Below are 10,856 nucleotides of genomic sequence, written 5' to 3'. Positions count from 1 at the left end.
CACCCCTCAAATATCGACTGTAATTAATACATCCTTGACTCGAGAGGTCTTCCATCAGTGTCCAGGTCCTCCTTCCCACGCCAACGTTAGACGAGAAGAGATTTAGGAATCGGCTTTGGTCAAACGACCTCTTGGCAGTCTAATACTTAAAGATTTGTAAAGAGAATGATGACGTTAAATACGCGATTAACTATAAATCAATTGTAGTAGCCACGTGTACCCCTATCAAGACCGGAATCAGTCGCGCGCGGGCAAACGCGCTCTCTCGCGAGCATCTGGCGGCGCCGACTAACATAAAATTTATAAACAATTTCGCACAAAAATACTCATTTAAACCCTAAACCCCTACGGCAAATGCCGATCGACGCTCCCACCAAGAGTCAGGATGAGAGTCTCTATCTCACAGAGAGTCGCGAATGATATTTTTGGAGGAAGAACGCATTCAACAACCATGCAACCTTACATCACACTCCACCACAACTCCAACCCCAAACAATATTCCATACATACTAGGGTTTAAATTATAACAAGCATTTTATGGCACTTGTATATTTCATTCTTCATATGTAATGCATGCACGTGTGCATGTACGTATAAACCAAACTTAAAATCGATCTACTCTCTCACAAATCGGCTATGATAGTTCGACGTGTACGTGTTTAGTTATTGTCCAAAAGTATAGCGATATGCTTATTGGCGCGGAGAGCGAAATCTCCAAGTTAACTTCTAAATCTTTAGAAAACACCGTTTCGCGTTCGTGTGACCCCAACAGGTTCGCGTAGGCACGTTTTTAGATCAATAAGTTTTGTACAATAGAGTAACATACGCCGCTAATCAAACGCTCGTGGCAAAGATATGTATCGCAATATGTCCGCACGACAAAAGGATTCTGGACTAACAGCGATTTTTTTTGTACTGAGATCGATGATTATATATACTTTGCTGATTTCTCTCTCGTGTGGCCTCAAAACTGCAAGTCCAGCCCCAGTCCCATATTGCTAAATCTTGCCGAGATGCACGATAAGATATACGGCGCGATCCCTTTCAATCAGGAATCCTTTCGTCATGCAGAATGGCAAGAGGAATACAAGGTATTCCTTGTGCGAAGAGTTCGGCGCGCGACCCCGATCCGCAAAATCTCCAGAAAATCATCGGGAATGTGAAAAAAAATTTCTTCATCTCTTGTAAACACGATACCGATCCTCGAGGAGAGCGAGTCGAGTATTTTTTTCTGAATCTTCAATTAATTAAAAAAATAGTCTCAGCCTTAAATATCGCGATCGCGATTTTTCTCATCCAACTCACACATCATCGAACATACGTGAAAAAACGTGCGCATTCACAACTCAACTCTCCACGAGCGCTCATGTAACTTCCGTGACTCGTATCGTAGATTAATAATTAAACGCGAAAAAGGTATTTTTTACCTTCCTGCGAGCACATTAATCCCAATCGATTGTCGGAAGCGGGCGGAACGGTGAAGCGAACTTCTCGAGTTCACGTCGACCGAAGAGTTTCGCGACAGCGCGATCGCGCATTTTCTGCACTCACATGTGAATGCCATGTCTAGGACAAATACAAGTATCCTTCAAGTGTGCGAAGACTTCGGCGCGCAATTCCGATCTGCCAAAATCCCGGAAGATTATCGCAAGAACATGAAATTGTCTCCCCCCCCCCCCCCCCCCCAAAAAAGTATGATATCGCGAGTGCACGTTTTTCCCATCCAACTATCGAAGATACGTGAAAAAAAAAAAACACATATTTATAACTCAATTTGCTTTATCGTCGCTTACAGCAAACATTCCGCTCAACTATAAACTAAAAGACGTCCCTCTTGATTTAGGACGTCTCGAGTAAAAGGCACGTTTTTAGTTTTGTACAAATAAGTTTTGTATAATAGAGAATGTGTTTCAAAATTCATTGCCAGCGTATGGCAATGAATGTTACACATAACTTACATACGCTATAGATTTTGAGCACTGGCAGTAAATTTTGGAACGCAGTCAGAGTAGAATGCGCTCGTCAGATCTCTCCTACAAATAAATCCTGCAAACGTATATTCAATATACAAGGTGTGTGATAATAATTCTAACAGAGGCTAAGTAGAGTGGATTAAACTGAATAGGAAAGTGCCTTTTCGCAATTATGACAATGAGTTTTTTTTTTACTTATGAATACGTATCTTTCCTCGCAGAACCTTTTCAAGGACATAAACTTCGGCTGTATAGTCATATCCTACTCTATCACCTTATCTCTTTCTACAGGTTTTTGCTCAAGATGGAAGCTACTTCATCTAAGTATTTTCAAAACTCCATGCGAAATCTTATCACATCAAGAGCAAAGACATGGACCATTGAAACGTTTCTTGTCCCGAAATACAAAGACCTCGAGTTCTATTGATGCAGTTACAAATGCATTACCAACTTTTTTAAAGACAATCCAAAATAAGATGTACAGCATTAAGATATTCGTGGAAGGCGCCAAACTCGAAACGAGACATACCATTTCAATAATCGCCAAATGGTACAATATTTTACTTGTGAATACGAATTTTGCCTCGCAGAATCTTCTTAAGCATGATTTTATTAATTAATAACATTAATTTATTGTTATAATAGCAAAACGGTACAGGACTTTTCAGTTTAATCCGCTCTACCTACCCTCTGCGGGTATTATTATCTGACATCCCGATATAAGATAGTCAACAACAGCGTTTTAAAAAGCTGAAAAGTTTAAGACACTTTACTCGTGATACAAATGGCAGTGGTACTTTGAAGTCTCTACTTGGAATTAAAATGACAAATATAACCGAACCGTTCGTGGCGCGTTCGTGATATTATGACTAAGAGAAAATCTTCGATTTTGTTAGGGTTACATGCATCAAGATGTGAATCGATTCTTGGAAATCGTGATACAATATTTTCGCTAAGAGGAAATCTCCAACCCCTAATTGGGGAATTTGTTACGGATATCAAGATTGTAAAATCAAAATCGATTTTGGACTTAATCTTCAGGAAGACGTATGAATAAATATTGCATTGTGTTATTCATTCCAAGATCGATTTCAAGGGTTTTTCGGAGACTAATCATCGAGAATATGTAAAAGGCCAACAATACAATTATCAGTTTAATGTCAAGTAGAGCTCGGCAGAATTTTAATTCGTGATTTATTCCGAATTAAAATCGACGCGACGAAATTGATTAATGTGTAGGAGGATCGAGACAGATATGAAATATTTTATTCCTCACTATGATAACAAGATTATGTCGTATTAAAATAAACTTCAGTTGTACATTTAACAACTTTGTCCATGAACACGTGCTCGTTATCCGCCACACTGTGATCACTTCACGATCATAATGTGACTCTCGTAATGCAGCGGAATATCGCAATTGACATAGTAATTTGCGCACAAATACACACGTGTACGCACATTACACATTTGTAACGACTCACGTATAATATACGTTGTTTCTTTAAGCGGATTCATCGCATAATCGTCTTTCTCTCTCCCTCTCTCTCTCTCTCTCTCTCTCCCTCTCACAACATTTACAAACAAAAATTGCTACGTTATACTGTTTAAGAATTGTCTATCGAGTAACACAATTTAATTATTAGTAATTAGTACTAAAAAAATAATAACAATAGTCTTTGGTTCGTACGCTTTTCTTCCATTTCGAAGAGAATGCGTATCGTTTGCAAACATCTACATTATTTCTATTTCATTATTTACACTATGTAAAGTTATTTCCTGTAATTTCAATTTAATTGCTTTTCTTTTCTTGATGTGCTTAAAATAATGAGACGAGAAGTTTCAGTGATCTCGAGAGCGTAATTTGTACGAAAATGCATTATCCTGATACATGTCTTTCGAACGCGTTTATTAAAAATAAATGCGATTCGCGAGGGCAATAGAAAAACATTCTCAATGCTTACATTTAAACATTTCTGAAACATAATGAATTCAAGAACGACGTGAACAAAATAGGACAAGATAATCTGAACTAAAACTGTAAAATGTCATGCGAATACCAAAATTATGTAAAATAATGGTACAATCGCGCCTCATCGACATTTATAAGCATTCTTGCTCGTTACTGTTTCGTTACAGAAAATTGCTGCGAACATTATACTTTACGAGAATTTCAAAAGTCGAAATTCTTCTCTTACAAAAATTCTTCTCCGTGTGGAAATTAAGCGACGATACTCGAGTAACGAGATGGGCACTCCTCAGCCGTCTGTATTATCGATAAAATTATCATTTTCGTACTTCTAGTCTTTCGTCGCATTAGTTTGACAGAATTGAAAATGCTTCTCTACGATTACATACATTAATAATCCCAGAAAACTCCGATTTCATATGGAAAACGAGAAATAGTTGCGGAATTATAGATTTTCTTACTTGTACTTTTATCTCAGTATGGTATCTATCTTGTAGACGCGCTGTCAACTCATCATAACATGTACTTCATGTAAAAGCTGCACAGTTTATACGTTTTCCATATGAAATCGGAGTTTCCGGGGATCATTGATAAATGTATTGCTAATCTTAAAGAAATATTCTCAATTCTGTTAAATTAATGCAATAAAAGACTAGAGGTACGAAAATGATAATTTTATAATACAGACGGCTGAAGAATCCCCAACCTGTATCAGACTACCGACTGTAAAGGCTGCCTATTCAATCAGTCGGCACTTCATTGTGTTTGATTTACTAACAATAAGAGTCGGTAGTCGTACCCAGAAATGGTAGATTTAAGCCGCGTTTTTCCCTCTCCACTTACGCACACAACGACCCTCTATCTATTTGTGTGACGACTGCGCTATACGAAGTACGACTCGTAGTAGGCAGTCGAGTCGACCTTTGCAATCGGTAGTCTGATACGGGCTTAAGACTCCTGCAATGCGATTCTGTAATTCGTTATGCGTCGTTATGTGCTCATAACGACAACATAATGAGTTACAGAATCGTGGCCCTGTAGTCCTATTCAGTAATTCTAACGACAGCTTTTTTCCATATAGTACACCTACGCAACGATCACATTAACGACACTGTCGTTAAGAATTACAGAATAGGTGCGTACTGAGTTTGCGGTCATGTTACATCGTGCCGTCAGAGACAAAAAATGACACACTGAGAATTCTTGCATGTCATTTTCAAATAAAAAGATAATTGGATAAAAAAAAAAAAACACTTCAGATCGCTTTAACATACTTATAAAATGTTCCGAAAACTATTCTTTTCCCTTGACAGTTAATAAACAGCTGTAAAATGTGATACAGCCAAGTCATGCAGACTTATGCGCGGGCGCATGACTCGGCTTCATATTACATTTATTTTAGGGCTGTTTATTAACTGTCAACAAAAAAAAAGATAGTTTCCGGAACATTTTATAAGTGTGTTAAAGCAATCTGTTTTTTTCATCTAATATCTCTTTTATTTGGAAATGGCATGCAAGAATTCTCAGCGTGTCATTTCTCACCTCTGACGAACTAATAGCGGATTCGCTATAACATGACCGCGGCGAGTACCCAGGAGTAAGGAGGAGTCTTAAAGTATTTTTTTTATTTCTTTTTGCTAAAAAAAAGAAGACAATAGTAAGACAAACATTTTCTCTTAAAAAAATTAGAAATTATTATATTTACTCAGATAAATTCTTAATCGTTCTATAATCGGTGTTATTCTGTGATGTTAATAGCAGCAGTGATATATGTATATGATAACGATAATTGTTTAGCAATTTGTACGAATGTGACAGTTTCTAAAAAGTATAATAATTTGTTAGTTTTAACAGCAAAATAAGATGACAATGATAATGGCGATTATTTAGCGATTTACATGAATGCTTCTAAAAAGTGTAGTAATTTCTAGTTTTTTGAGAGAAATCTTTGTTTTTTTTTTTATTAGTCTGATATATCATCATCGTTGCATTCCGATTATCAACGATAACAATAAATACCGATAAAGATCTTCTTAATTTAAAGATCTCCCAGGCTTGAAGATACCGACGTAATAGAAGACGGACGTGACGAAGATGACGAGGTCGCATACGGCATATCCACAGCAAGTTCGACTAACATCTTAAATGTATCACCGTTGCACTGATGAGCGTAAGCATTTTTTAAGCTCTGCTGGGATAGACCGCGATACGCGATTATCTGCTCAATTTGCGACAGATGTTCACGGGGAGCGCTCCAGTACGCAGCAGGTTCTGCAGAGCTGTGCCTATACATAAAAAAAACATCGTCTTTAATCCATTATCCTTAAAATCTGACGTCTGTGTCTTTTTCCACAGCGTCAGGATGCGGTGTTGGGTGCGCCGTGAGAATCAACGAGAATTCTCAGTGCCACCAAAAGAACGCATATGTACTCGAAACGCTCGACTTTCGTATACATGATTCTCTCTCCTTATTTTCCTTTTGAGATTGCCTGCTACTTTAATTATTTATTTATTTTACGTCGGAGAAAAACTGACGATTGTGACAGCGTGATAAGAGTGTGTCAGTGTGTCGAAAGTTTAAGATCGTTAGAAGGCGGTTAGCAGATGGTCTTGCAACAATTGCAACTTGCCTTCGCCGATCATACGGATGGGTAATAGCGTCGCCGTCTAATTGCTCGACTTGAGCCTCGGCATAAGGACGAACGATTACGTTTGGCCACCGTATCGAAGGATGTTCCTCCTCGCTGTGGTAGTCGTTCAGACTGCTCTCGTAATCGTTCGGACTGTCCTCACTTCTGCGTACGCAAATCTTGAATGATACATCTAGTATTTTCACGCACTTAATCTACCCTCCCGCTTATTTTTTTAATAAAAAAAAAAAATAAAAAAAATAAAAAAAATAAAAAAAAACTTTGCCATTGTTAGCATAATAGCGAATTAGGTGATAAGCGGCTAAGCAACATTTTCTTTCGAGTTTTTGTATAAATCAGTCGGCATCGTTGAGTCAGTGGTACTTTTCGTTCTTAATTCTCGCGAGAATAACGAAATAGACAAAATACATGTAGAAAGAAATATTTACCGATATTCAGATTCGCCCAACATGCGAGATATGTTATATTTCGCCGATCCATGCGGAGATGTGTCATCCTTGAGGGGTTCGAGAGGCGTTCGGCGACCATGCCGAATGTGACTGCCGGAGCTGCGACGAGTACGACGCGATATTGTATATAGATTAGGATTTTCACCGGCATCTTCTAGCATACGAGGTAGAATGCGTCGCCTAGCGTTTATGAACCAGTTACACACCTGCAAAATTCAATATCAGTAATGTTAACAAACTGATGCAGACTGGACGATGATGTTGTTGTTCTCTGGAAAGTCAGTTTGAATCCAGACAGTAGGCATGTTTAAAAGATGTTTTAAAGACACCTTCTTTCACGTTCTTCTGACCCCTTTATAAAACGTCTGAGAAATTTTAAGACATTTTCCAGGCATCTCATAAGACGCCTTAACGTTCTCGGGGAACCATTAATAACGCATTTGAACTAGTTTCCGAAGCGCGGATTCTAGCTCGCGGCAGGTCAGGGTTCGGAGTAAGTGCGGAGGAAGATGCAAGACTCGGTTTTCTGAATAACAATAGTTAACGATTTATTGCGTCACGGGGAGACATATACATTTATTTTGCGGTGGTATAATACAGTGTCGCGTGCGTTAACGCGTAAGTCGTCGCGCGAAGCGCGGCCGCGATGAGCGATGCTAATTGTGGAAGCGCGGGCTCCTACAATGCTGTGCTGCGATACGGCGACGACCGGCGCGGGATGTCCGCGGTTTGCAATCACCGTTTGAATTGCGCAGCGTAATCGGCGTATGGCCTGGTAAAAACGCGGTATCGGTGACTGAGACCCTTAGCGAGCGTAGGGAATGAAGCTCTACCCTGATTCACGGCGGTACGGCGAGACGGAAGCGGTATCGGACGGCTGAGACCTTCAGCGAGCGTAGAGAACGAAGCTCTACACTGGTTCGCGGCGGCAAAAAAGATAGCAGGTCGGGATCGAGTCGGTTTTCGTGATACGTCATTCGACGGAGCCAGAGAGCGTCTCTCTACCTCGTGAGCGTAGAGAGCAAAGCTCTATCCTGGTTCGCGAAAGTCGGGCGAGAAGGAAGTGGCAGGTACCGGGTGGCCCGAGACCTTCGCCGAGCGTAGAGAGCGAAGCTCTGCACGGATTCGCGGCGATACGGCGAGAAAGACGACAGGTCGGGATCGAGTCGGTTTTCGAGATACGTCATTCGACGGAGACCAGAGAGCCGTCTCTCTACCTGATGATTCGACTCGGGGATTTCGACGTGCGAGAGCAGCAGACTGATCGGATGATGGCTCACGGCAGAATCTGTTTTACGGTGAAATTCGCGGGATTATATTATATATAATACACCCCGCGCGGGGTGACGTTCGGTTGCGGCGGGGGTAGATGGTCGCGAGCGCTGGGGTGGATCGGTGTGGTTTAGTCGGAAACGGGTACCCCGACGCCGCGTTCTCGCTCGGCGGTTTGGAGCGCTCTCGGGACCGCTCAGCGCTCCAAGTCGACTCCATCGGATCGTTCGTTACGTGTCGCATATCGGTGTCTCGTAAACGCGGTTCTTATTGATATATCCCCACAAGAAGTAATCCATGTCAGAGGTGTTAAGAAAACGGAGCAATTTAGGGCGTATGTTTATAGAATCTTTACTTCTTAAAATAAGTCACGGAATATCCCCTTCAATTTTTTGTACTTACTTAGGAAACACCTTGTATATACGTATAAGTATCATTATTATTATAACAAGTAAATCTGTAAAATAAAAAATGGTAAACTATAACTAACTTTTTTCATAGTTAACATATAAATATAAATCAATACAGATTAATCAAGAATTGTCTAAATCAGGCATGATAAAAAAAAAATGACTTTGCTTCACCAGTAAATAATTAACGCAGGTGACTTTTAATCGACGAAAATGTGTTCCATTTTTACTATTATAAAAGAATCATGTAATGAAATTGTTTTAAACAATAGTTTTAATATTCTTTACATATCAGATATAAATTTATTCAGCATACTTTTTTATAAATTTGTCTTCTTACAATTAGTAAGAAAGTGTTATGTATGATTATGTAAGATACTTTGTGTGTCATATCGAAGTAAAATTAAAACTTTGTTTTTTTTTCACTTTACTTCGATATATAAATATATATATATATAACACGAAGTATCTTTTAGACTTATAGCGTAGGAAAAAAAAGTATAACAAGTAAATAACATTTTCATGTAAAAATTTGTTTTGTAACACATGCGAGAGAAAAAGTAACCCGGCCGATGTGACCATTTGAGTCCATTAAAAGTTTCCTACGTAAATCAGGTATTGTCAATTTTTCCTAAACCTTCTCCGGCCGCTTCTTCCTTTTCATTGCATGAGTGGGAAAAAAGGAGAAGTAAGAGTCACATCATCGCGACCCGCAAAGAGTCGCATGGTATTTTTGGGAACTGATACTTCACTCATTTAACCATACACTTTTCTCTATCATCCACGATCGACAACTACACTCGTTCCCCAAAGCGTATATCAGAAATATTGAATGGCTCGAATGAAAAGTTTGGCATGTATACTGTGTACCCCGCCATGATGTACTAAAAATTGATGATGCTTGTCACGCCACGAGGCCATAAGATATTCAGAATTGATACACGTTTTATGCCACGAAGTATTAAAAATTATTAATTGCAAATGCAATCGAGAAGTACACGTGATCTCGATAAATTGATCATATGTCAATGTGTCAATGTATCTTTATTAACAATTTATTAGCGAGGCAAGGGGATGTAAAAAGAGCACTTACTTGAAGGAGTGACAGGCCCGTCTGCGTGCATAGTGCTTCCTTCTCGGCTTCGCTCGGATAGGCGTTGAATTTATGCTCTCGAAGCCACTCTTTTAAAATCGTCACGGCTTCCCTCGGCAGGTTACCTCGAGTTTTTCGCCCTGATGCATTTCGAACGGAAACACGTCGATTGGCGCGATTCGCGTACGGTGAAGCTCGCGGTGATGTATTTTCTGCTTCTGACGAAATATTTCCTACGTCGTCATCGGAAGGCGATCTTCTCGCGGCGCGGCGTCGATTGTAACAGGGCACTGCAAAAAACACAACCGTGTAATATATGTCGTAAAATTTTTAAAAATAAAATTAGGACATAGACGCGACGAAACGTACTCTTCGAAGTATAAATCTGTAGTGACTGCAGTTATTGTAGGTAAATCGATGGGATAGGATTGGAAATTAGAAAAGTTTTCTTTCTCCACCGTTTTCCCTCTCGACTTATACACGCATAAAGGACGACAGAGTTCTATCCAAATGGCGACACTACAGAAAATGGTGGAATGCGTGACGAATCGAAGTAGCTGCTGTTGGTGGGAGTTTTCCAACAAGCGACATAAGTCGACGCAAGTGCCATTTTGTCTTTGTTACTCATTGCCAAAAAAAAGAAAGATAGAACGTTTGGGTCGACTTGTGTCGCTTGCTAAAAAGCTTCCGTAAAACCCGACAGCCACTTTGAAATGTGCATTCCATTCGCAGAGTGAAGTTTCGTGACATGTAGTAACAATTGCTGTAACCGGTTTTCCCTAACATTTCTAAAACGTGTTTTTCCGCATTTTCTATAGCATGCTCCGCGAACGCACCCCTATACATAATTATACTATAGAATAGAATATACTATAGAATAGAATACCCTATACTATAGTATAATTATACTATAGTAAATACTATAGTAAATAGTATACTATAGTATAAGGTATTCTATTCTATAGTATATTATAAATAATCAATACATATTTTTGTAGAAAATTTAACGATCTACAAAAAAGGTCTCTTATATTTTTTT

The 10,856-nt window shown here is 39.3% G+C and overlaps 1 protein-coding gene across 3 annotated transcripts in view; it reads right to left on the bottom strand.

Annotated features, from left to right (window-relative positions):
* Positions 1-533: 533 nt before the first annotated feature.
* LOC112463895 (homeobox protein TGIF2LX-like) overlaps positions 534-10,856 on the bottom strand; it is a 38,489-nt gene continuing 28,166 nt past the window's right edge. For 2 of the 3 annotated variants that reach the window (XM_025030577.1, XM_025030576.1), the window contains 4 exons: positions 9,818-10,107; positions 7,022-7,248; positions 6,573-6,737; positions 534-6,227 (listed from right to left, as the gene is read on the bottom strand). In XM_025030577.1, the coding sequence (XP_024886345.1) occupies positions 5,981-6,227; positions 6,573-6,737; positions 7,022-7,248; positions 9,818-10,107 (929 nt within the window). In that variant the 3' untranslated portion in view covers positions 534-5,980. The remainder of the gene's footprint in view (positions 6,228-6,572; positions 6,738-7,021; positions 7,249-9,817; positions 10,108-10,856) is intronic. The other variant, XM_025030578.1, reaches the window with a different exon arrangement.

Source organism: Temnothorax curvispinosus, unplaced genomic scaffold, assembly GCF_003070985.1.
Source record: "Temnothorax curvispinosus isolate PA1 unplaced genomic scaffold, ASM307098v1 QBEX01013732.1, whole genome shotgun sequence".
Taxonomy (NCBI): domain Eukaryota; kingdom Metazoa; phylum Arthropoda; class Insecta; order Hymenoptera; family Formicidae; genus Temnothorax; species Temnothorax curvispinosus.
The sequence above is the reverse complement of the archived record's forward strand: the minus strand, read 5'-3'. Positions and strand labels throughout refer to the sequence as shown.